Here is a 26,778-nt window from a genome sequence, read left to right on the forward strand (position 1 = left end):
ACACACCACATCAAGATATTAGTAATATTCCTATCAGGTCAGAAATCAAATACCTGGGAATTCACCTTAGAAAAGACCAAAAACTATATCAATCGTTGAATGCAGAAAACAAACTAAAAGAATGTAAAGCAAAGTAAAATGCATGGCTCGATTATATTCAGTTCAGACCTCATTAATTGCACTTTAAGTAATTGTCATTTCAGTATAGAATTTAAGATGTTAATGCTGCCATATTTTATATGTTTATATTTTTTACATTTTCAAGAAATGTAAAGTACAAAAAAAAAACATTGACGATTGAAGCGCCTCACATTAGAGTACACTGCCTGAACAAAACTCGTTTGAATGAGAAAGTTATTTTTCTGCCTCAAAAAAATAAATTAACTTCTTAAAACCAAAAAAAAAAGTGTATTTTACTTCCGGTGTTACTGGAGCCAGCCTCAAGCGGACACTCGACGAACTGCAGGAATTTGCACTTCCGCATTGGCTTAAATTTTTAAGGCCGGATGTTGCCGCTAAATATTTACAGGCTATGGTAATAACTCGTGTGGGGAAATGCTATTTCTGTTAGAATAGTTCATTTTGGACAATAAACCAGGCCATTCAGGGTCATTGTATTGAAATATGGAAAAGTACTTCCTGACATTTACCAATAAAGCAAAGCAATCTGTTTATGGACTAAATGTTCTTTGAACATCACGTTTGCAGATCAAAAAGAGTTTAAAGATAGTATTACAGTAGTATTACTGGTGAAAATCAATGCTTGCCACTTAAATGTATTACGTGATGCCAAAATTAAAAACTGAGTGGTTACTGTGGTTAGCTGTGATGTTGTTTGGACAATTAAAGAGCATGGTTTCACTGCCGAATAAGAAATGGCCCAGCAAGTTTTTTTTTTGTTTGTTTCATATAGATATACAGTAAAACAAATCAACTATATAATTTATAGTTAAAGAAAACATATTTTTCTACATGGAAATTTGCAACCATGAAGAAAAGTTTTTGACTGCACACAAACTGCAGCAGTGAAGGACAGTCAGCGACAGAACGTGAGGCCAAAGAACAAGGTGGAAACAAAAGCTTCTATAGATTTAATCATATTTTTAATGTTGAACTCAAAAAATGAAAATAAGGAATGATTCATAAAACGACAGACACATACTTTTCAATCTTTTTATTGAATATTAAGGTAAATATTTCACATTAATACAGGCTACATAAAGTAGAGCCACTATACGACATGAAATTTACTCTCATTTTAACCCTTTTTAGTATGTAAACAATTATACATGTATTTACCACTCTAAAAGGTTCTGATTTCTCTTTCTTTTTAGGTAATCATCATCTAGTTCTGGGCCAAGTTTAAATAGCTACTTCATGTTGAGCCCCCTGCAGCCCAAGAACGGTGTATGTGGGTTTAAGTCAAAATCGCTAAACTACGCAGAGAATGGATCCTGTTAAACAGGTGATCGCGCATGTTTGTTTGCATCATCGGGACACTGATAACAGCTCTCCCCCAAATTCCTCTTTCCTTGTTTGACATAGGCACATCAAAGAATGGCGTCAAGACAACTCCCAATTCTTCAACTTCTGCTCTGCACTCTCAGGTCACTACTTAGGTTAACATGTTGTACATTTTTCTTTTCTTTTTTTTGTTTGTCTTATTCGGTCATGTTCGTCAGTTGGTATTTCATGTTTGCGCTGTGGGTCATGCTGTGTGGGTTTGATTGCTGTGGACGCTTTCTAGTTGACGTGGTTCAGGTGCACATTGCCCACATGAGGCGCCCAGGTACCAGGCCACACCTAAAAAAAAAAAACAGAGGACAAAATAAGAGTTGTATGTCTGAACCAATGTAGTCAAATATGACATTAATTAAGTTTCAGAAATGAAAGACTGACATTTTTAACATTAAGCATATGACTGGATTTGACTCTGGCCTTACCTGCTGTTGTGGGTCAGAATTATCTGCATTGTTTGGGACCACTTTGATGATGGGGCTCCATGCGGGGTCACCAGCGTGCAAACCATTGTACATCGGTCCCCCCGGCCCCTCTGCCATGGGAGGATGAGGGGGCAGCATGGTTCCTCCATACATCGACATGGGCATTCCCTTTAAGGATATAAATAGGTAACTTAATACATTTTTATTTGTATAGCGCTAATTCATAAAAGTAATCTGAAGACACTTTACAAAGAAGCAGGAAAAAGACCTTACTCATTGTTATATTATCTACAAAACTGTTGCACACGTGTACATGAGAGGGACAGTGTTTTTGTTTTCCACAGAGCTAAGGCTTTGTGTTACCTTTGGGAAGTCCATGTAACTGTTGGGCAGATGCTGCGGCTGGTGGTAGTTGTTAGCTGGGTTTGAGATGCCTGTGTCGTCCTGCTCCATGGGCTGGTGCTGAGAGAAAGCAGACTGCTCTGCCTGCAGCTGAGGGTGCATCATGTGGCTGCTTATCAGAGGCTGGGACCAACCGGACATAGCCTCTGTACCAAGACACGCTGGGGGTTAGCATTAGTATTAATGGATATCAGGTATTAGTGCATTGGAACTGACATTGAAACATTGAGATGATTTTAATTCCCCTGTGGTTTTAATTCTAATAAACTGAAGCAGGACAGCTAAACATCAGTTGCTCTTACCTGAAGCACTGCCGACCCCAAAGGACCAGATGCCTCCTTGTCCAACAGATGCTGTGTAGCTGGTGGTTAGCAGAGGTGGGTTAACAGAACCAGTCTGCCTGATCCTGGCCAGCCGCTCCGTGCCGATGGGTGGAGGGACTTTACGGTCCTGTTGCGAGGAGTTTCCAGGCTTCTGCTGGGGAGGAGGAGCCACAGCTGAGGTGGAGAGGGCAGAGGTTGACACCGTAGAGGGAGGAGGGACAGGAGATTCACCTGGAGATGAAGGGACGGTACAGGAGGAAAGAGTTAACGACAGATGATATATCTGGTAGTAAAAAAAAATGAACAAAATAAAATTGGCAATTTCCTTATGTTCCTGAAACATTAACAAAAAGTACTTTATTAAAGAAAACAGTGCAGCAAAAAAGAACACTCAGCGGAAGCTCCCGTGGGAAACTTTCGGTTTGTGTTGTTTTGCGGGCCCCCTGTGGACAGAGTGCTGCTTCTCGTCTCTATGCTGATCTTGTCCAGAGCGTGCATAAATCGTTTTTCCAAGACAAATCTCATCCTGCTTTTATTTAACTGAGAATATATCAGCCACCAAGATGCTATTTCTGCAGTGTGCATCAGTATGAATTTCAGTCCGTTTCTTAAACAGTTTAAAACCGCTTTTTCTTATATCAGCATGAGTCTCATACCTGATGTGGATGCACTCCATGGGTGAGGGGAAAAGTGCTGTCTGCTGAATGATGGTGCGCCAACTGCTGTATGACCATGCAGATACACAGGGCTGCCAGAGATGCTGGTGGCATAGCTGGTCAAAGCTGTGGGTGCAGACGGTTCAAGATAGATATTACTTTTGTGCACATAAGAAAACTGCACCTCAAATACAGACCTAATGTTAGAAGAAACTTGTTCAACTGTGATGATTCTTTTTTACTTGTATAATGTTTAACTTTTTATACTGTCACTAACCCTATTTCAATGTTGTTACATTAGTTACGTTCCTCATAAAACAAGTTCTCAAAAAGGATGAACCAGGTAATACAAACAAACAAAATGATTATGTGTGAAGTGAATCAAACACAGTCATACCGATAGGACTGTTGACCATCCTCTGTGAGGCTGGGCGGTAGCCAGGGGCTTTGGAGCTGTCTGGAGGAGGTGGCGGCATCATATTCTCCATCTGGCCCATGCTCATGTAGGCTTGAGGGGCTGAGTATGGCTGCTCAGGAGGTGATCGAGCAGGCAGATGGCAGGCACCCCAGACCTGGTTGTTTCCAACCTGCTAAACAGCCAAAATGAATTAAATGTAAATTATTGGATTCATGACTGATTTGATGTAAGAGCAAATATATAAGCATTAAATTTGATTATCTGCAATTTTTCTCGACTGTCCTTTAAAGTCAAGAAAATGAAAAAAGACACTGGCTGAAGTTGAATTAAACTCACCTGGCTGTTGTTATCAAAGATGCTGCTGAAGTTGAAAAGGCCTGCATGTCCAAAGTTTGGTGGTATTTGCTGAGGCTTGCCTGCATTTGCCACATGCTGCATCTGGGAGCCGTTCATCATCCCCATGTTACCAGAGACCTGGAGGGGGCCTTGGGCCTGGCCTTGAGATTGGTTCTGGGCTTGTGGAGGCAAACTTGTGGGCTGGGAGGTCTGGTTTTGGGTCTGTTTTGGGGGTTCTTGCTGAGCGTTGAAGGGCACAAACACAGATTGTTGTTGTTGCTGCTGTTGTGCCTGTTGATGCTGCTGCTGCTGTTGTTGCTGCTGCTGCTGCTCAGGATGGGAATAATAAGGCCCTGGTGGCTGCATACGATGGGAGACTCTGGGCGCGGGGGCTGAGAAGTGAGGAACAGTGTTGTTGGGATGTGCAACATTGTGTGAAAGGGACTGAGGAGGAGGGGCTGAGGTGAGGTGGGAGCTGTGCTGGGGGTTGACGAGGGCTGGTGGGGCCTCTGACGATGGAACAGAGGAGGGAGGGGGCGGTAACTGCTGGCGAGGCTCTGGCTTGGTGGGTAAAGCCATGGCGGGAGCAGTGAAGCCAACAGAGTTGATGCTCTCGCTGGCAGATATAGGCTGGGCCTCTACAGGCAGAGAGGACTTGTCTTTTCCAGGGAGGGCGACGTTACTGGACTCCGTTTTAGAAGACTGGATCAGGGTCTGGGAGATAGGTCCAACCGACTGCTGAGGGGCGTTTGCCGTGGTTGTAGTGGAGCTGTGATGTGCAGGAGAACCTGTGCCTCGTACTGCATTGCTGCCGCTGGTAGAAGTAGCAATAGCTGACACAGGGGTAGCACCACCAGGCTTGGGGTCAGGTGCAAAGAGCTGTTTCCTGACGGAGGAAGGGGTGGGGATGCTGGGCTGAGGGTTGTATGGGGTGGGGTTGGGAGTATGAGGCGAGGATGCAGCTGTAGATGTGTTAGGAGCACTAGTGGTGGTGGTGTTGGTGGTGGTGACCTGTGCTCCTGAGCTGGCTGTGTTGCTGTGCTCACTGTGGTTGGAGTTGGGTCTGGCCTGGCCAAGCGTGCTGTTGGTGCCTCCGTTGTGTTTGGGGGAGCTATTGGCACTGCCAGGACTCACAGGGCGCACAGGGAAGGGTCCCCAGGTGCTGGCAGCAGGCGAGAACGTGCCTCCAAACTGTGCCATGGGCAGACGAGGGTGTCTGATCTGATGCATGGTCTGAGCAGCAAGAAGAGCCAGCTGAGGGTGTGCATAAGCAAGGGGCAGTGACACAGGGAAAGGCTGTCTGACGTTTGATGACAGCCCCTTCCCAATCTTTCCCCCGGCCTGAGAGATAGATGAAGATGAGGATGAAGACGGCTGGAATGAGACCCCTGTGGAGGCGACCAACGAACTCAACGCCTTTGGCCCAGTTGCTGAACCACTGGTGACCCCAGTGGTACTGGGGAAGGAGGCTGAGGTCGTTTTGGAGCCTGGGGCTCTGATGTGATTCCTTGGGATCAGATCTTCAAGCTCTTTGGCCGGGTCCTGGATGAGAGCATTTATCAACTGGACTGCATACCTTGTAGACTCTGTGCCTCCTCTGAAACAATAGAGCACACTTTGTTAAGACTAAATCTTTTGTGACAATGAATAATAAGTGGAAAAATAAAATTAGTAATGTTATAACGATGTAGCAAAAGTATGTCACATTTTCTGGTATTCAGGGCTTAAGGTTTTTATTTTGATTGGCTGCACTAGTGACTGTTTGTTTCATAAGACCTCCAAGGAACATTTCAAAGCTTCAGATCTTCCTGAATGCAGTCCTAGTGTATGATATTTATACATGTCAAAATAAGTGAAGAGGATAAACTCCCCTGAATTTAACTTGCACCAAACCCTGTGACACTGGAATGACTGACATCATCCATAAGGGGCTTACATGCTTAATGCATCCAACCAGCTGTTCTACCCCAGTGCAATGGGGTTAACAGTCCACTAGAGGGCCTTTATTTTTACCTGATGGTGATCATCCTCTCCCCATTCTTGTCCTTCTGTTTGTCAACGTCAATGTGAGCTCCTGTCACATCCTGGATGGCTGTGATGTTGCAGCCTCCTCTGCCCATGATCCGAGACACGACAGAGGCCGGCACCGACAGCTTCTTTGATCTTCAAAAGAAGCAGTCAAAGTATTTTACAAATATGTCGAATGGTAAGACAACTGATTGTACTTTATGTCCACTGATGCCAACTGAACAAGAAATTTAGCTTTTTGATATTCGAGTTTGAAGAACAATCTCTCCATTAAAAGTGCAGGAAAATTAGATAAAACTTGTCATGTCAATCCAAAGTGGACAAATTTGAAACAATTAAATCAACCACTGACCTTCTGACCACCTCCTTCCAACCTTCTTCTCTCTTCTGGCCTCTCTTGGGGCTTGTGAGACTGAGTTTACTGTTGGGTGAGGTGACGGGCAGAGCCATGGTCTTAAATGGAGAGGGCAAGGAGTTTGAGGTGGAGTCGCTTGTGTCCGAAGCTCTGCGACAAAACCAGGGAAGTTCAACTTAGATCACAGTAATAAATATATACTATCATAGGTCATGTTGGTGGACAATCAAAAATTAGTGAGAACAACCCCCCCAGCTGAGCAGCTACCCACAGAAACAGTATGTCATTTTGATGTGAAATGTGCTCTGCTCCAGCAGGGACTCACTTTTGCATTGGTTTGGAGATGGAGACGGTGACCTTGTTGTCTACTTTGCCGTCAGTTTGCGGCTGAGGACAGTGTCTCTTCTCTGGGCCGCGTAAAAGGGACTGGGCTGCTCCTGAGGAGGGGGCTGAGCAGGAGGAGGAGGATGAAGAAGAGGAGGAGGCGGAAGAGGTGAGGTCAGGGAGGTAGTTGAGCTCCTGACTCTTGCCCCCGCTGCTGCTGCTCTCACTGGCACAGTCGGTGCTATCCAAGGGGTCAGAATCGCTGTTGCCACCTGTCACTCCCCCACCTCCACCCCGTGGCTCACCGTGGATCTTGTTCTTGTCAGCCTTGTGCTGCGCTAGTGCAACCTAGAGGGGAGACACACACACACAGGTAATTTTATAACGGCTAATATAAATGACATAGCCCATTGTGACAAAACAAAGACAAAATCAGTAGCACTCACCTGCGGATCCTGTAATATGATGGGTTCATTGGGCGAGTCCTTGGTCTTATTCTTTTTGTTCTTGCGATTGGTGCTCGGGGTAGTGGCCACGCCTGCTCGCTTTTTACCAAAAGCTGTAGTGAAAGTGGTGGAGGTGGCAGATATACCGATGGTGGTGGTTGTGGTTGCACTGGGTGGCTCAATAGGAACCTCTGATTCTGAGGGGAACACATTGAAAATTTTTTATAAAAGAGTGTTCAACAAACTCTCAATTCTAATACTATGGATCTGTAATTATAAGAAAACTAGCACTCAGTGGTCTCATAAATTAAAGCAGAAGTTATTAAAAAAATAAGAACCATCTGCTGAATCCTCCTTCTGCTCAAGCATGTCAGAGGGGTCCTCCTTGGTTTTTTGTCCCTCCTCTTCTTCCTGCTTTCTCTTCTGCTCCTCCTTCTTCTTCTTGCGTTTCTCCTTACGCTTCTCACGTTTAGCAGCCAGAGCCTGCTTCTTGCTCTCCTCTCGAGACTGTTAAACACAAGACAGAAATGTCAAAATACTTCCATGTTCAACAAGTGTATTTAACACACAGCGATTGGGTCTGATGTTACCTTCTCCAAGTCTAGCTCCTTCAGAAGTATGCTAGCGTTCTTGTTAGCCTCGGCTGCCTGCTGGTCTTTGGCTTTGACGATGGTCTCCATGCACTGGTGGCACTTCTTCAATAGCTCCTGCAACAACAGCAAAACAATAACTGGAGTAAGAGCTCTGCTAAAAACTATCAGCACAGAAAAAAAGATCTAGCGGAGTAAGTAAAAGAATATCAACACCTACCTTGTCAGCGATGGTAGCAATATATCTCATGCACTCAATGTCTGATGGGAATTGGTTGACTTCCTTAACAAGATACTGCACCACCTTCACATGACCCTAGAATGGTACACAAAACTGTTAGTAACCAGAGGCTTGCCACAGTGTAGCATGACACACTTACAATTTTGGAAAACTCCGCACCTTGCGAAAAGCAGCCATGAGTGGGGTGATCTTGCGATTATCGGCTGCGTCCACATCAGCACTAGCGTGCACCAAGAGCTGGACCACGTCGAAATGGCCACCATTAGCCGCAAGCCAGAGAGGAGTGTTCCCTTTCTTGTTTCGTACATCGATATGGGCACCCCTGCAAAGACAGGAAGAAGTTCAACATTTAGGAGACAGACAAGGGCATCACAGCTAAAAGATGGGAGTGTTTATTGACCACAGGCTGAAGGTGTAAACCGTGATGTCAGAAAAGCAAAGTCAGCCCTTGAAAAATAATAAGGATCCTTACTCTGTGATAGTGATGGTCTGTGCAAGCTGAATGTCCAACAAAGCATCAAACTACTAAGCAGCAGTGATGACCGACCGTTCAACAATTACAGCTAATTTACTAAAGATATGAAGTCACTGAGGATTATCTCATTATTTTAGGAGACCACAGTTCTATACAGAAACACTCGTTTCCTCACCTGTTGATAAGCAGCTCACAGAACTTGTAGTGGCCCTTGTCTGCAGCAATGGTGAGGGCAGTGTCTCGGGATGAGGGAACAGGGGGAGCGTTGACGTCTGCGCCTTTGTCCAGCAGCACTCGGCCCACTTCTGCATAACCTCCTGAAGCTGCCTCCATCAGAGGAGTGAGTCCAGTCTGCAAAAGGTGAAAAGGTTACTAAGTAAGTTCATCAGAGGCACTCTGGACTCCACCAGTGTAACATTGTTTTTGACTGAGTGATTAAATAGGTTCCTGACTCCTCACCTTAGCCCGATGCTCAACGTTGGCCTTGCGATCCAGCAGCAGACTTACAACCTCAGCCCGCCCCTGGAAGCAGGCTAGGGTCAGAGCTGTGTTTCTGTTGGTCTCAATCTGAGCGTTGATGTCGGAGCCCATATCAAGCAATAGCTTCACTGCAGGTACGTGACCATTCATAGCTGCTAGCATCAGAGGAGAGATTCCTAGCTTGCTGCCAGTCCTGGTGACACAAACAAACAAGTAAATTGATAACTAAAAGGTTTAGAGAACAAAATAAATCTTTTGTTTTAGCACAGACAATTAACAGATTATTTTTCATGAATTCAGAATATGTATTATTTTGATTTCAAATTTGCAACTAAAACATTACAGTCACATTTGAAATGTAGAATTTATCGAGGTGGCAAATAATTGAATTATTGGTTTAAAAGTTATTGCCTAATCGTTTCCCCCATACATATTTAAAAAAAGGTTATTGCTCGGCAGTTACTTTTAATTACTTCTAAAACCAAAAGGAACAGTTCACAAGCATTTTCATGAACAAAATAATGTCATGAACAGAACATGGAGAAGATTATATCCCGATAACGAACCTTAAAAGGACATGTTTAATACATTTCAAAAGTCAAAACTGAATATTTTAGTTCTATTCCCCCACCTGGAATTAATTTCAGCTCCAGCATTGAGGAGTATCTTGATGATATTGACGTAACCCCCAGAAGCAGCCAGGCTAAGAGGCGTGTAGTCGGAAACATTACGATGTTCCTTGTTGGCTCCCCGAAGCAGCAGCAACTCAACCACCTGAAAAATGCAAGTGACAGTTATACAACAAAGTTAAAGCTCTGAAAAAGGTGAAAGAGGAATGTAACTTTAGTTAAGGTAGAGTCAAAGCCCTTCGCTGTCTCATTTCAGGGGACGCATCCACTGAAGGATCCAGCCTTCTCAAAGTCTGCATAGACTGCTCAGGCCAAACTGAAATGACACTGTCTGGTCTACAGAGGATTCTCCATTGGCATCACCAGCTCTAACATCTATTGGTTAATAAGCACCCTGATTATAAGGCCAAACTCCTAAACCCACAACTGTGGATAAATGAAGACCAGACCACTGTTCTTAATCATCATGAATATAATAACAGACTTCAAGAAATCCTTCAAATGTGCTAAAACTAAACTTTGTAATTAACTAAGTTATGCATATCTTGATTGTGGATTAGACTTCTGACTTTTTTCTCTCTATTTATTTTTTAAAAAGCAAAAAATGCACCCTCAATGAATCTTGGGATGTTGGGCCACAAAGAATGCAAAGGATGGATCTTTCATTGGACAGGGAAAAGAGGACGTATTTGTTAACTGCATTTAAATGCACACTCTGAAGGATGCAGACAGTTAGGTCAAACAGGAAATAGCCAATGTGTTTACCTCCTGGCGTCCCCCAGAGCAGGCCAGGGACAGGGGCGTGTCTTTGGTTCTCTCTGACTGAGCCTCAATGTCTCCCCCTTTGTCCAAGAGAACTTCTACCACTCCGACATGACCAGCGGTGGCAGCCAGGATCAGAGGTGTAAAACCTGCAAAGGAAGAAGGAGTACGAGTGGTTTTGAAGTTTTTCAATATATATTACATTTTCTAATAAGATAAAATTAAACCAATATTGTATATACCCATTCCTTACTTTTCTAAGCAAGCCAAATCCAGTGAATTCTGCTTATTAGATGATATATACAATGATTCATTTTTTTTTTTACCTTTTTTGTCCCGGTGCTCAATGTTAGCTCCCCGTGCAATAAGGACAGACACCAGCTCCTCGTGTCCTCCTGCACATGCCAGCGTTAGCGCTGTGTCATGGTTACTCTCCGTCTGTGGGGAAAACAACTTCATTAAACAGGGGCGAGGACATTCTGCATAAATCACAGAATGTTAAAATCCCTTGTATGTCAATTTTGAATTGTGTCTTACATGTGCGTCTATGTCGACCGAGGGGTAAAGGGGCAGAACCGAAGGGGGTGAGGCGATGTTTGCAGGCATCTGTGTGGGTGGCTGGGAGAGGGGTGTGGGTGAGGTTGTAGTGTTCAGCATGGGTACACGGCTGCTCACAGCTGCACCAGACAAAATAAAAAAAAGTTAAATTACCACGCTGATTAAGGAGTTAGGAGATAATTAAATCTAGAGAGTCTACAACAATCTCAAATATAACACTCGCCTGCCATGATGTCGTCCAGCGTGTCTGTGAGCGTCTGTGCGGGTGTAGCTACCATGAGCCCATCTGGAGCCTGCTGAGGTATCATTCCTGGGCCTAAACCAGCTAGCTGTTGACCCTGCTGCTGTTGGCCCAGCATCTGCTGCCCTACCAGTACCCTCTGCAGCTCCGGGCTGGTGCTTCCTGGGTAGTCTGCGGGGTTGTAGTCTGGAAGGGGCTGGATGGGGACGAAGGCAGCCTGAAGAGGTGGGGGAGGAGGCTGGGGTTGTGCCTGTGGTGAAGGAGGCAGAGGAGGCTGCTGTGGCGGCTGATCTCTGTAGAGGATTGTGCCAACCTGAGGAAGCTTGGGGTAACCGTCTTCCTCTTCATCCACCTCTTCCTCAGAACCTTCCTCTTCATCATCATCGTCCTCTTCCTAAAGATTGTAAAAAATAAAATAATAAAAGGGTTCTAAGTTAGTAAGTATAGTCAGAGAAATCAGAACAATAACACTGAAATACAGAACCGAAAAACTACTGACCTCATCCCCGTCCTCCCCCTGCTGCTCGTCCAGCTCGCCATCTTTATTTGCCTCCTCATCCGTGTCAGAGCCGGTGTGTACCAGGGCACCTGGTGCAGCAGGAAGGGGTCCTGGAGCACATGCTGTACTTCCAGGACCCGGACCAGGACCCTGGCTTTGTCCGGCCTCCTGCTCCTCCTTTAAACCCTTCGCCTCCATGTACTCTTTGGTGAACTGTTGCTGTGTTTTCAGCTGCAGCTGGCGCTCCACTTTCTGCAGCTCCTTCAAGATTTTCTTTTTCTTCTGCACCTAGGTGGACAACAGCCACATCCTTGTTGACTTACTACTGATACAGTGCAGCAAAAGCCGTAGAATGAATTTGCTTGTTGAGCTTATTTCATTTAAAATAAAAACATACAAAAAATATAAACACGATGTAAGTGGATTATGGATTGTACCTGCTCCTCTCGGCTCTTCTTTAGCTCCTCAATCTTGTCTTTGGTGAGCGGCTCCCCCTGAATGAGCTCTAACGACTGAAGCTGAGCCTTCTCGATAGCGCTAATTCTTTGTCCCAGCTCATTCAGCTTTCCCTCCGTCTCCTCCACAATGCACTCTAGAGGCTGGCACAAGTGGAAGGGCGGCAGAGGCTCTGCTTCCGGCCCCCGACCGACTGAGTTTGGGACACCGGGCTGAAGGGCTGCCTGTCTTTGTTTGGACACGCCTGGTTAACGAAAGAGAAAGTTGAGTTAAGTCTGCAACTTAATTTGGGGATTCATCTCACTAGTTGATAGAACTTGAAGCACTGGATACCTTTGCTGGAGATGGGTGGGGGTGTGGCGATGTTTGATGGGGCTCGGTCGGGCTCCTGAGGGGGCACTACCATGGCGAGGGCTTGGAATGGGACACGAGGAACCTGTGTCGGCAGGGAACATGTTAGCTTTAAGTAATCAAATACATTTATTAGACTCAAAAACAGATATGTTCTCGGGAGAACATTAAGAAAACATTAAGTTTATATATGTAGTGACCTGAGAGGCATCTTGCGAGGGGGGTGTGAGCTGGGAGAGGTCAGGGGCTGGGACAGACAGGATGTTGTTGGGATAGTCCAACAGGTAGGAAACCACATTGGTGTGGCCCCCCTTAGCAGCTTCTATCAACATGGTGGACCCATCCTACAAAGACAAAACAAACATGGTTTCAATCAAGTTGTATTAATTCACACAGATAGACATTCAAGTGGTCTTGTCTAAACAGAGTGTAAGTGTTAGTGAGTGTGTGTTTTACTTTGAGTCTGTGTGTGGGATCAGCCCCGTGTGCCAGCAGCAGCTCCACCACAGCAAGATGTCCCCCGGCACAGGCCAAAGACACCACTGTGTGATCATTGTTGGCAGTAGCTCTGTTCACATTAGCACCTAGACAAAAGAAGAAATGTAAAAATGAGGACTCGTTCAAATATAAAATTTGAACAGACAGACTTCTCAGGCCACCAACAAAAAATGATATGGGATAAACTGTAAATAATCCATCGAGAAAGTAAGTAAAGGAAAGTATTTTATTGATTAGTAAGAGTGGATACCCCTAAAGGATGAAGCATCTTCTAGTCAAATAGTTGAAATCCATAAAACCTCATTTTCAAATTATAATTTTTTCAGCTTTTGATTCCTATATAATTATTAGTATCTATTTACCTGTAATATATAAGTGATGCTTATGTATCAGTAAAATTTCAAACAATTTTTCAGTGGTTTTAGGCAAAGGAAATAGCATTTCTCTCTTACTTGATAACATGAACAAGTAAACAACCAACCTTTGCTGATTAGAAACTGTACAGTACAGAGATGTCCCGCCCTTGCTGCTTTCATTAAGGGCGTCCGCCCTCCTTCAGACTCGTGTTCCTGGAACACAAAGGTAAACATGTCTTAGTTCATACTAGTGCAATAAAAAAATAAAAAAAACTGACTCAACAAAAAATTGCTGCTTTGTTTCTCCAAGCTACTGCCAGAAATTGTGTGGCAATTATGTGTTCATAAAAATGATGAACATTTGACTTTTTCTTATACAACTGTTATAGGTTTGGTTTTATCTTTATCTTTATAAAACAACCAATCATAAATGGCAAAGAGGATTTCAAGTACCAAGTTGGCTCCAGCCTGCAGCAGCACATCCGCAACATCAGTGTGTCCATTTTCACATGCATACGTCAATGCAGTGTCTCCCGTTGCCGTGGTGGCATGAACATTTGCCCCTGAATAACAAAGCAAAGCGATTCGGCTTGTAAGCACAAAGGTAAAATTAAGACCTCTTAGACCTGCAGCTCCTGAGTGTCTTTCCCTCTGGCTCACCTGCAGCCAGTAGGTATTTGACCAACTCCAGATGGCCCTCCTGTGCAGCCTCCATTAGAGGTGTAGAGCATCCCAGCTCGATATCAGCGCCTGCCTTGATGAGAAAGTCTGCCACTTCCAGGAAGCCCCCGCAGCATGCTAGAGTCAGAGCCGTCTCCTGTGTCTCCTCTGTCTGGGCATTGATGTTAGCACCTTGAGAACAGAACAAGAAAGGTTTGTGATCAGTGACTGCTATGTTATTTCTGCAAAACAAAAAAAAGACAGAGGAATGATCTTGGCCAAACAAAGCAGCGCTAGTCACTGAAATGTCATTTCAAATCAAGTTTCAGTTCCCCAGATGAAGGAGCCAAGCTTTCTTACCTTGAGCAAGGAGTAGTGCTACCATCTCCTCATGGCCTTCTCTAGCTGCTTCCATCAGAGGGGTGTAGCCCTCATCATTGACCTGGACACAAACAGAAACATTAGCGAAAAGAAAACATAAGGGCTTTGACTCACTGTGTAAAGTTTGGCTTGTCTTATGTGTCTCTGTACTCTCACTGTGGATGGAAAATGAAACATCGACTGGTAGACACCATTGTCAATATCTTAAGATGAAATGTGCTGTATTAGAGCTAAACCACAAAAACACCATTTTGCCTGATAACCTATTATCAAGTCTGCTTCCTTACTGAAAGCTGAGTAGGTTTTTCTTTTTTAAGGCTTAAATAAAAGCCATGAAATTTGACCAAATCATTTTTATTGTTCTTGCTTGCTTTATGTTGCAATTTCAAAAATGAAGAGCTTGACAAGTTTGTTTCATAAACGTCAAATACACATCCAATAAAAAGTCATTATGAAAGCATGTTTTTATCCAAGTTAATACTTCTATCTCCTCTTCTATAGCCTACAAATATGTTTATTTGTAGGCTATAGTATTTAATTCAAAGTATGTGAACAGCAGCTCTATGACTGTTAAGGAGATGCAGGCTATCATGTACTGCAGTACTAAACTAAAAATTAATTTACAGCCACATAATTCATATTTATAGGCTCAACACTAGGAAGAAAACAGGGATCTGCATCCTCTCCTGAATTTTATGTTCTGTCTCATGTCTGTATTTAGCTGTCTTTTTTTTTTTTTTACACACCTCCTCCAAGTTGGCTCCTCTCTCTATGAGCAAGGCCGCCAGCTCCACGTGTCCTCCACAGGCCGCGAGGGTAAGGGGTGACTCGAAGGAATCAGCTGGCATGTTGACCTGCGCGCCGCTGTCCAACAGCAGCCGTGCCACCTCCACATGGCCGTCCTGGGACAGCGAGACACACAGAGAATGTAGAGATAAGCACCTGAATGAATATGTTGGTTCTTCACAAATAACTTTCCAAACAGGGTGCTAATAACTTCATTACTATAAAATTCCTCATAGCTTTTAATAACTCAACATATTATTTATGTAGTTAAATCTATGTTTTCTTTTAACTGATAATAGTGAATAGAGGGTACCAAATAAAAAAAGCAATAAAGACACTAAACTAAACAAAAAAAACAAAAGCCCGCTTTATTCTCTCTCAGGTAAATGAACACATGACTGTGGAAAGATTACAAGATGTTTTCTTAAACTTGTTTTTTTCAAACTATTGTATTAAAAAAATCAAGCTAATGAAAATGGCACTGAGAACTGATCCTGACAAGAAAATGTTTAGGTTTGGGTCAGATGCTCACCATGCAGGCCTCCATCAGCGCTGTGTGCATCTCATCTGTTTTATGTTCCTGGTCTGCTCCAGCTTCCAACAGAAATCGCACCATATCCAGGTGACCTGCAGGAGTCAAAGAAAGATCAATTCCCTGGGCCTTTAATCAATGTAAACAAAGAGAGGAGTATGTCTATAAAAGAGAATCTACATAAGGTAATCAACAAGGCAAGGACTTTTTTTGAATTCTGACCTTTGTAGCAGGCGAGAGTGAGAGCGCTCTCCTTAAACTCATTGGAGTGTGTGTTGATTCCTGCGCCATACTCCAAAAGTACCCTAGCCACCTCCACATGGCCTGCACTGGCTGCTTCCATTAGAGGTGTGTGTCCGTTCTCATTGTGGTCCTCAATGTTAGCACCCTCTTTTAGTAGCACTTTAACCACATCCACAAAGCCACCGGCACATGCGTACGTCAGAGCTGTGTTTCCTAGAAGACACAAGAAAGATTTATCTGACTGCAAAACACACAGCGTGAAGTGATAACTATGGATAAACCATGAGGGGCTTTACCTGTGGAGGATTGTGCGTTAACATCTGCTCCATGGACCAGAAGCAGTTTGACAATGTCCACATAACCTCCGCTGGCAGCAGCCATGAGTGGTGTTATGTCTCCCTTGATTCCCCGGTCCTCCACATTGGCATGCATAGCCAACAAAACCTGAACATTTTCAATAATTCAAAACAAACATTGAGTCTTTGCATAAATGATAAAAACCTCTCACAACACTCAGAATATTTGCATCAGTGTATAGATATTAAACACTTCTCATCAATATTTTTAAAAATTATAATCCATATTTCCTTTCACACCTGTGCAAGTTCATAGTAGCCAGCCGAGCAGGCGAGGCAAAGCAGGCTCTCCCCTTCCTCCGTGTGTTCGTTTACGCTCCGTCCCTCATCCAGCAGTTTGCGCACCGCGTTGACATCTCCATCTGAGCACGCCTCTGCTAAACTACGGCTGAAAATAACCAGACTGCTACAATTACTGCGACTGTGACAGGTCAACACAAATGCGCCTTACAATAATTTGCTAACATACTGTATGTATAACTAAGATTGATTGTATCAAGAGGCTAAGTTGATATATGACTGTCATAATGGACGAGATACATACTTGTCCGCTTGGCCAGCGTTGAGTGTGTTTTCAGCTCTCATGCGGGTCAGGGCTGCAGCGGCTTCGTCCAGGGCACAACTCACAGATGACGTCAGTCTTCGTAGCACCTCGGGGTCTGCAAAAGCTTTACCATCGGCAGTGGACAGTTTACCGATGCCTGCCGAACACCAAAAGGGCAGAGGTGCATAGTGCAAGGCAAACCACAGAGGAGCACAACCACACCAGACCAGTTGAAGAAGCAAGTCCAGTCCAGCCAATCCAATCCAGGGTTAGTAGCAGCATACACAAAGAGGGGGGAGGGAAACACACACACACACACACACACACACACACAACACACAACACACAACACACACACACAGAAAACACACACAAGCATTGGTTAATATGGCTTAATATAGTTTCCACTACTTTCAATACACCGTCTATGATTCTCAGTTCATCCTTGGTTTGCTGATGATTGGGCCACATATAACGATAATATGGCCATGTAAGAACAGATCTGTGACCAGCCTCACAGGAGATGCCGTGATGGGTGTATATTAGTTCTTATGCTAGTAGACCTAGTAGCTAGTAGATCAGCTCAGGTTGTTAATGGTAAAAGAGGAAAGGGTCTTATCCTGTGGGAATTATAGATGGGTAAGAGGCAGTGAATGTGAGAGAAACACAAACTTGAAACAGTGGTCAGCAAGAGAGAGAAGCACAGATAGGTGAAAAACAAAATGCCATTAGAGAAAAAAAAGTTTGTGTATATATTTTTTTATTTTCATGAAAGAGGAGATGCCAAAAAGGGGAAACAAAAGAAGAGCAAGCAGGAGGAAAAAAGCAGCTTTTGCTATTGACCTACACTGAAAGACCTCTTCAGAAGACAGAGAAAGGAGCATTTCTTGACTAATGAAACCATGAAAGTGTCGAGTGTGGTAGCATAGGGATATTTGTGAAAGAGCCAGAGACAGCCAGTCTTTTATTTGAACTCTTTGGCCTCAGCCTCACTGCAGCCATTAGCCAGACAGAAGTGAGCTTCAGTGTTTGTGGTCCTCCAGGGTTTTTTACCACTAGGCCTGTGACTTGAGCTAAACTTAGCAAGAATCTCAGACAAGGATTTCGCAATGGTTCCCAAGGTGGAGGGAAGCAAGAGGTCGAGGAAGTAGATCATTAATGTTTTACTGTATAATGTTTCTCTCAGAGAATAAAGAGCCTACAGAAACAAAACAGGCTGAACATACTTTGGATGTCTAAAAACTGTAAATACTTCAGATGAAAACAAAATTACCACCTGAGGGTGATGTTTTTTTCTAACCTACTTCTACAGGGCCTTAGCCAAACTGACCAAAAAATGAACCGTGACCACAGCTCTGAATCACACTGTGAAGAAATTAACTCGCCCATTTAGGTTAACTCTCTTGGACATTGAGCTCTCACTGAGGTCAAAGCTTTGACGTGAAGAACTACAAGATATTTTTGTTGTCTTTCAACTAAAACAAGTTACTGGCTAGCCATTCAGCCGCCCACACCCACAGTACCACCGGCACATGATTCAATCTGCATAAACATTTTTATCCAAGATGCCAATTTAAATTTCAGTCAGTGTCTTTTTGAGCACAGCCAACGCAAAACTGCAAGGGAGTCAACATTAAACCTCTTAGAATTTCAGAACAAAGGCAGCTGTTGTCTGTTATTTTCCATTGAGAAATGTTCATTTATTTAAGTTGTAAATCTATAAACTGACTTTCTGATGTAGCAATAAAGTAAAAATGCACATGTTTAATATGGCCCTGAATGGCATACTAACAACAGATTTTAATGGTGGCCTTTCTGCCCTCACAAATCTTCTTATCCCCTGAGTGAACACATCTTGCCTTATTACAGCACTGCCCAGAGGTCCAGTAGTATAGGGATGCATAGAGTGTTTACCCATAAGCACACTCTCCTACACTGCTCCCCCCAAAACTCTGACATGTTTACACAGACAACAAGAGCTTCTCAATTGTTGTGGTCAAATAAAGTGTGAGGTAAGTATAAATATATTCCCATTTATAACACTCAATGTTTATAAAGTGTACTATTGTTAATGTGTACAACTAGATGTAGGCAGTAGTTGTCTTTGCAGGGGGTCACATTCATTTGACATCTTTATTGACATTTCAGCTAATATTTAGGTTCATATTAAGAAAGCTGCAAGAGGAAAGGAATTAGATGCTTTTTTAAAACTTTTTTTCTATGGCAGTTTAATATTGTTCATACTAGCATCACTTTGCAGCCTGTTCACTCAGTGGCTCTTCTGACAAATGAGGAAAAATAAATAGAAAAATGAAATGTGACTATTTTGCAAAACAAAGTTATCTATGAATTAATCACTTCTGTTATTAGATTATCTACCTTAATTTTCAGCCTCAGTATTCTGAGCATTCCTCACATGGATGATCCTTGACATAAATGTTTTTTCCCCCTTATGAATGATTTACTTTGAAGAAAAGTATATTTAAGCTATGTGACGACCAGCACCACAGCTAGCCATGCTGGTGTTTTTCTTATATGTTTACAACCACTCTACTCTTTTAGAGAGAACTTGTTGCATTTTAGATAAGATGTAGCAATGTGGCCAGGCTGTAGTTAGAGTTTCTTTAACATAATCAGTGTAGTTACCATAAAATCTGGAATATAAGTCGCACCAGTATATAAGACGCAGTCTGTTTTTGAAGGTCTCAAAGAGAAAAAAAGTTTAAACTGTCTTCCTGCGTGACGATTTCCATCGTGTTCAGCGAAGTCTACAACGTGCCTTTTCTGTGCAGCTGTGTCGCTCTTTTAGTTCTGTTTTTTGTTTTGTTTGGGCAGTTTGCACTCCTACTAGCAACAGTATGGTAGTTGAGCTCTCAGCCTGCAGTGAAAGTTTGTGAGCTCCCTGCCCTACGCCAGTGATCACTCTTTAACTTTAATATTGGACTATTTCAATCAAAAAAAGACTCAACAAGTTGTATTCACGGAACAATATACCACTGTTTAACAAAATACAATATTATGACCTTGTGAGGGTGTAAAGATGTTAAAAAGCCACTAGACTGGTTGGTGTCGCTTTGTTTCCCATCACAGCTTGCAATCAGCTTTCAATACACAATATATGGGGATGAATTTTCAATTTGAGTCGGGTCGTGTGAAGTGTGTAATGACGGCCCGTGTGTCAGCATTTTATACTGGTATATTGGTCGCACCGGTGTATAAGACACAGCCAACTTAACGAGAAAAAAAAGGATTAGAAGTGCGTCTTATACACTATATTTTAAGGAACGTTAAACACTGATACAAATGGTTTACAGGAAATGGTTGAAAAGCCTGTTTACCTTCTGTTTTGATAGTGTGCAGAAAACACATCTCCTTAAAAACAAACAGTGACGCTCAAGTCATTTTACTAAGAAAACAGGTCAATGGCACAATGTTGACCACAAGATGACAAGCATTATCTGTAAGATGTACAGTTTTTAGATTTTAGAGCCAAATATCTTCTAACCCTATCTAACTCTAACCAGCAGTGAAAATTCAGGTGACCTGCATAATAATATGGTAAGGCTGGGCATAATATCAGCCTGAGATTCATGCAAGTTAAATTAGGGTGAAAAACTAGTTTGATAGAGGAGCAACTTTTGACAACAACTGACTAAATGCAGGGATTAAAACTTCACTTAATCTCATTATATATAGTGATTGAAAAAGATTTACCTTTCTAAAAGTAACATGCATCATGACAGCAAGCCAACATGAATCTCTTTTCACAACAGAACAACAGGGAATGCAAAAAAATAAAAGTCAGGGGTCTAACGCTGAAAGTACCCTTTGGGATAATTACTTTAAAAAGAGTTTTGTTTATATCCAATGATACTCTCCAAGGCTTTCTTTGTACCATTTAGGTGTTTAAATGACACAGAAAGTCAGTTACAATAATAATGGTTGTTTTTGTTTTGTGTTAAGGGGTCATTGGACTAAGAAGAGATTGTCAATCAGCATAAAACTCCCCTGGATGTGGGCCAAACCTTGATGCTGATGCTGCCAAACTTCTATTCATTTTCTGAAAATGCACAGCCTACTGACACTTGCAATGCAGAGGGAAATATGTGTGTGTGTGTGTGTGTGTGTGTGTGTGTGTGTGTGTGTGTGTGTGTGTGTGTGTGTGTGTGTGTGTGTGTGAAGGGGGGGGGGGCCTCACGCTGTAGCAGTTTACACATATGCACTCCTAAAAAAAATCCTGACGTTAAGAAAAATTCCCCCGTTTGCGTTCACACAAGCAACTCCTCCTTAAAGTATCGTGAATTTTTGAGGAGTGAAAACACTATGTGATAGAACAACGGCCCTGTTCACTACTTGTTAGGAAAAGTGCATTTTCTCGCACATTTCACCTGTTCTCTCAATAATAAGTTGTCCAGTTCAACACCTCATTGAATGATGACCTCAGGAATAAACACATTAATGATTTTACACATTTGACAAAACTATTACAAGCTTTTTTTTTTTTTTTTAAAGTTAATTTATCATCCAGATCTAAAATTTCTGAAATATATGTGACAGACCCAAAAGTGGGGCAAGCCACAATGAATTTGTTGTGTTACGGTTTGTTTGGCATTTACAGTTAAGCTTTAATGCTAGCGGTTAATACAAAAGACAAATTCTAACCAAACAGAGGTGAACATTTTTAGTGGCATCATTTACAGAATAAGGAATGTCACTGTCATAGTTTTAACCAGATCACAACCACTGCCAGTCTTTTATATGTAGTACCTCCAAATCTGATCTGATGTTTACTCTCTATTTTGTGACACTTACCCACCTAACACAGAAATACATCAACACTGGGGATAGATCAACTCTTCAAATTCCAATTCAAAGACTATATCTAGAAATGATTAAGTAAATATAGCAAACATTGAACCTGTCCTTAAATGTTTTTCTCTAATATTCTGTAATAAAAACATTTCAACATGGACAGCATGAAGAGTTGGATAGACTCGCTTCATCTCCTAGAGGAAAAAGACTAAACTGAAGTCCTAAGTAAACAGGAAGACAAAGTAAGGGTTTAGGTTTCTTTTTTTGTTAATTATTTTTATTGCCAGAAGGTTGGCAAAAACATTGAGTCTTTTTAGTGGACTATATAATCAACATAACATCAAGGAGAATTCATCATATGGTGCTTTCACACTTGCACAGAGCTTCTGAATCCTTCCTAAAGTGTTCGAGATGAGCTGCATGTTTGAACGCAAACTGCCAAATGATTCACTCTGACTTTGACAGGAGTTTTACCTTCAAGCCATCTGTAGTATAATTTTCTGCGTGAAGTTGGGTCCGAGATGAGCTATGTTTTCAGTGCAGCAGTATATCCTATCATCTTTTTTTGTCCGTTTTGAGAATTTGTCAAACTCAAATAGAATGTATATAAAGTTGAGAACTGTTATGACAGCATCTGACTCTGTTGCCTTTATGTCTTGCCTCCTACTCCTCCATATGCAAGCTGCAATAGATATTTTGCAAACAGATAATTTAAGTTGCCATCTTTTCTGTTTAGATTAAGCCAGGGAGAAAGGGGAATAGAATGAGATTAGCCATTAGCCGTTCAACACAGGCTCTGTGCATGCTGTGGAGGCTCAAGCAGGTTGCACCGTTAATCTGCCTGGTAATGTTCATAAGCCCAAACGAGGCCAGGACACACCGCCCTAATGAATTAATCTACACAGACCTTCTTACACCTCTGAGATTACCAGTTGTAATCAAACTAATTTACTGCAATCACTTTCAAAAAATGTGCTGATACAACACTTTCAGAACCAGCAGGTCCTCTTTTTTTCCAGCCTTAGTGTTAAAGAGCTCAACTTCTGTTAGGATTTAAAAGGAGGCGGGGGAAAGCTCAGGCAGATAAATGGTTTTACTTTTTCAGAGTTAATGTACGTTGAAACACAGACTATATCTGCTTGCATGATGGTAGGTGTGGCCCAATGAAGTACTGGTCAAAGACAAGTGAACTGTGTCAAGTTTTAAGCTAAATTAAGTACACAGATGAAGTAGTCGTACCTGCAGCTTCCAGTAGAGCTTCGAGTCGGGCCTGTGTCTCTGGATCAACAGTCCTCAAATCTACTCCATCTGTGGCACTGGATAAAAGCAACTCTGACGCTGTCTTCATGATGGGGTTATCCAGGTCCTCCTGGTCCAATATGAATGACTCCACCTGGAAGAGATAAGGGTAAAAATGAGGGTAAAGGAATTGTTATAGGTATCTTGACAGTCATACAATACAAATATGTAACTTACGAGACTAAGTGTAAAAATAATTGATAGATGTTGCTTTTTATTTAATCAGTCCTTGCATTATTATGCAACAAAGTGACCCTGAGCACAATATTGCACCCCCTATTAAAAGATCAGGCATGCTGCCCTTGTTTATTTTCATTTTCTTTCCAGAGCGAGAGCAAAAAGGAGTGCAGGGATAAGAGAGTCAAAGTACTGGAAGTGCTATGGCAGGGAATTAAAACCATGCACACATGGAGGGATTCAGCTGAGAGTCAGCTGCCCAAGTACAGCACCACACTTTCATACCTGAGCTCTGGCCCTGTTGGCTATCCTGCATTTCATTCTGATTTACAAACATGTTATCATTCCAAGAAAAACCCAAGTGAGTTAAAAAAAACAGAGGCTTTAATGAGAACAAACTAAGTATTATTTACTTCAAACTTCCAAGTCAGTGTAACTGTCAATTATCGGAAAAAGTTACTTGAGCAAATCAATACTTTCACCATGAAAGTATTCCATGTGAATATGTTACAGAAGAGACAATGTACTTGTTTTCCATGTAATCATTAAAGGACTGGTTTTCTCCTCTATATATTAAAACTAGCGGTGTAAGCAATGAATACACAAACCAAAAACTTTGATTAACATCAACTAACTCACTAGGCTTGGTTGCATTAAATTCATTTCAGAGAAACAACAGGATTAATTATAATGTTAAGCATTTTAATGGTGTGCTGGATTTAAGTTGTAGATGGTATATTTTTACATTAACTTCCTAGTTGTAAAATAGCACAGGTAGCAGCTGACATACTTTGGTACAGTGGTGAAATAAACATCAAAGCTCAGGTTGTGTAGTGGTCTGAAGAGAAGCTAATTTTAACTGTACTAAAGCTTAATGACACTAACCAGACCACTGACATCAGGTTAAACATTGTTTTGAAAAAAAGGGTGTTGATTTTCATACAGAGGGGCATCCTATAGACACCTAGGTAGATTGACCCTATATACACATTTTGATGCAAAAACAACATCATTACATGTAATGCACTGATAAGTGATTCACTCAGTAAAGGGATGTTTTTAAAATGTAATAAACCTCACATTGTCCTAAGAAAAATCAACTAATTTGAACTATCAGTCAATGAAAAGGTTTAGATTTTGAATAGTTTTAGATTCCAGTTACATTAATGTCGTTCAGTGGTTTGCAACAACCTAAAACAAAAACAGAGAAAATAATTATTTCTGTCTATGTCCATCCATAACCTGCAGCAGGCTGTCAGGGCCTGGTCAGGAGAGCAAATGCTGGGAGAGTCAGCAATGTGGAGGTATTCAGCTATACGATAGGAACAGAGCAAAACAACCTATGGGGAATGTAGTTCTACGGTGGCCTTTATTATCAACAATGGACATCAGTCTTCACTATTAATGAACTACAGTTCCCAGGGTGTTGGTATCCAGAGAGCTGTAAAGGCCTAGAATGGCATCTGCTTAATCCTGGGGCTCAGATTTTAGCTACTGCCCAGAGCAGCGAGTTGTGCATCGGAGTAAAACACCACAACAAACTCTCCATTTCAGCCTTGCATGGTAGGCTCAGTCAGTGAAAAAAAACACGACACATTGGCAATATGATTCAATAAACTGCCAGAGATGTAGTTGTCAAACATGAGATTTTCCTCCTCTGCTGCTACCCAGCTGATGCTCAGACGCAAATGGACAAACTATGTTGATATTTGAATCAGCTGACACATCCATACTTTTCTCGCTCTCACTGCTGTAGTGTGATTGAGACCATTAGCCCTTTGGTCAGTTATTAGTTTAGTTACATAGAGATAGATCAACAGGTATTACTCAGTAGTGCCAATTTTCTCCACACCCATGTATCCTTGCTCAGAGAGTTGCCTTACAGAAAATACTGCAACATCATTTTAAATAAAACTGTAAGAGATAACAGTACCATGGACATGCAAGCTACATTAAGCTCAGACCTTTGATATGTTTGTGCAAATAAGTTTCACACCAAACATGGCACAAAAAAGGTTTGGTCTGGTGTTTAGTCAAAATCTCGATTGAGGTGGATTTGTCACATCTTAAGAGGTAATGTGTACCCCCACACTATCGTGTTTACTCTATGCATCCATCCAATATAATACATGTCAAATGTATGCTTTAGGTGAGGAGTAAATGGTATCACACCAGTCCATGTATACGAATGCCAACACATGGAAAGTTGGACATCTCAACATGAACTATAGCTGCTCTCAGTAGTGACAAGGCAAATCAAGTTGACACAGTCGTGGTGTCTATCTAAAACGACCCTCAGAAGGATGAAAATAACCCCAAGTGGTGGATGTGTCAACACTGACTGTCGAAAATTCAAGTAATCCCGCGAGGAAAAGACTAATCTGACTGTTTCAAAAGTTAGCATCGGGTCAATCCGAGTTAATTTACATGATTTGTGAAAAGTGACGTAATTGCACCACAACTGCGAAATGGCAGATAGTAATCTGTCCGTGTGCGTCCGTGGGTCAGCGGGCATCTTCCATTTGCTGCGTGGAGAGCCGCTGGGAGAGCTGCAAACTTGTGATGGGTGTTTGCGAGACGACAGCACCGACTGAGGCCGTCTTCGCTTCCACCCGAGCTAGGCCTGAGTCAAAGCCTGCGCTGCATAAATAAAACATTTACACCCGCTTTAGCGTGAACAACTTGCTCGTGTCTCACCAAACCTTATCGACACCGCGACACCCCGTCACCACCTGAACACGCACGGTGTGTTATTGGTTTAAAGTGCTGGCTTTTTTTACGTAATTTGGGCGGCCTGGGAGGGGGTGGCTGCCAACTGCGAGCTAATTCTTCAGCTAACAGGTCGCGCTACAAGAGGAATGTTGCCTAGCTCTCTGGTTAGGCTTAGCTAACTAGCTTAGCTTAGCGTAGCTACCTCTGAAACCTCGTCCTCGTCGCTGCCGGATCCTGGACCCGATGAGAGGACGGCCGCAGCCGCTAGTTTGAAATCCAGTCTTTCTGCAGCAGGCCCGCCTGGTTCGCCGTACAAACGTACTTTCTTTCCACCTACACCAATCCCAATGCCCCCCAGTCCGACTCCTCCTGGTGTCGCTCCTACCCCCATCCCTGCCACTGGGGAGCGAGGAGTCACCGAGTCAATCTCGTCCTCGAAGCCGTCCGTCAGCATTGCCGTCCCGGCTACTGCATCCTGCATACTTATGTTCACGATGCGTGTGTTCACGAGCTAGTTGTTGACTTAATGTCCGTCCAGGCTCTTTCTTTCGGGATATTCGCGTTATTTTACTTCAGGGAATCCAGAAACTCTCCCGAAGCGAGGGTTGAGGAGGATCTCTTTCCCCCAGCCATTAACTTTCTAACAACCTAACCCGATACGCACTGTTTCTCAGAACGACCGCCCCTGTAGAATATCAGGATAATCCCATTGGCTGTGCGGGAAAGAGCTCTGTTTTCCATTGGTCAAAAATACTGCTAGTCAAACATGAGAACGCAACGTCATGTTTGGTTTACCAATATCACGAGGCTGTAGAACGAACGTCAAGACATGACATGGTAGGCCAACTTAACTGGTAGCTAGCTTTACTAGTTTATGTAAACTCTTATTGGAAAACCACATGAATAGGA

At 42.6% G+C, this 26,778-nt stretch overlaps 1 protein-coding gene across 13 annotated transcripts; it reads right to left on the minus strand.

Moving 5' to 3' along the window:
* Positions 1-1,159: 1,159 nt before the first annotated feature.
* On the minus strand, positions 1,160-26,523 carry ankhd1 (ankyrin repeat and KH domain containing 1). Of its 13 annotated transcripts, none has more exons than XM_061048687.1 (39): positions 26,072-26,523; positions 22,921-23,074; positions 16,870-16,993; positions 16,566-16,713; positions 16,266-16,413; positions 15,949-16,182; positions 15,727-15,821; positions 15,155-15,310; positions 14,388-14,469; positions 14,028-14,219; positions 13,821-13,930; positions 13,493-13,580; positions 12,970-13,097; positions 12,714-12,857; positions 12,496-12,598; positions 12,144-12,406; positions 11,700-11,994; positions 11,190-11,597; positions 10,946-11,085; positions 10,735-10,846; positions 10,412-10,557; positions 9,649-9,791; positions 8,997-9,210; positions 8,713-8,888; positions 8,222-8,384; positions 8,042-8,137; positions 7,822-7,938; positions 7,570-7,738; positions 7,232-7,428; positions 6,787-7,133; positions 6,459-6,611; positions 6,092-6,241; positions 4,079-5,675; positions 3,722-3,914; positions 3,325-3,450; positions 2,648-2,899; positions 2,307-2,506; positions 1,944-2,111; positions 1,160-1,803 (listed from the first exon to the last, which is right to left on the minus strand). In XM_061048687.1, the coding sequence occupies exons 1-39, from the start codon at positions 26,348-26,350 to the stop codon at positions 1,744-1,746; spliced, it is 8,070 nt and encodes a 2,689-aa protein (XP_060904670.1). In that variant the 5' UTR covers positions 26,351-26,523; the 3' UTR covers positions 1,160-1,743. The 13 variants fall into 13 exon arrangements, with proteins under 13 accessions (XP_060904670.1, XP_060904669.1, XP_060904668.1 ...); XM_061048686.1 differs by having other exon boundaries at positions 15,155-15,316; XM_061048685.1 differs by having other exon boundaries at positions 15,155-15,316; positions 16,566-16,728.
* Between the last annotated feature and the right edge of the window lie 255 nt (positions 26,524-26,778).

This window comes from Labrus mixtus, chromosome 10 (assembly GCF_963584025.1).
Source record: "Labrus mixtus chromosome 10, fLabMix1.1, whole genome shotgun sequence".
NCBI classification, from domain to species: Eukaryota; Metazoa; Chordata; class Actinopteri; order Labriformes; family Labridae; genus Labrus; species Labrus mixtus.

What these genes read in the sequence shown, in the direction of transcription:
- ankhd1 (XM_061048677.1), bottom strand. Translation starts at nt 26,350, where the DNA reads ATGCAGGATGCAGTAGCCGGGACGGCAATGCTGACGGACGGCTTCGAG. An exon ending in TTGCTACCATCGCTGACAAG is followed by an intron (nt 7,939 to 8,041) that starts GTAGGTGTTGAT and finishes CTGTTGTTGCAG; the next exon opens with GAGCTATTGAAGAAGTGCCA. An exon ending in TCTTTGATAACAACAGCCAG is followed by an intron (nt 3,915 to 4,078) that starts GTGAGTTTAATT and finishes TTGGCTGTTTAG; the next exon opens with CAGGTTGGAAACAACCAGGT.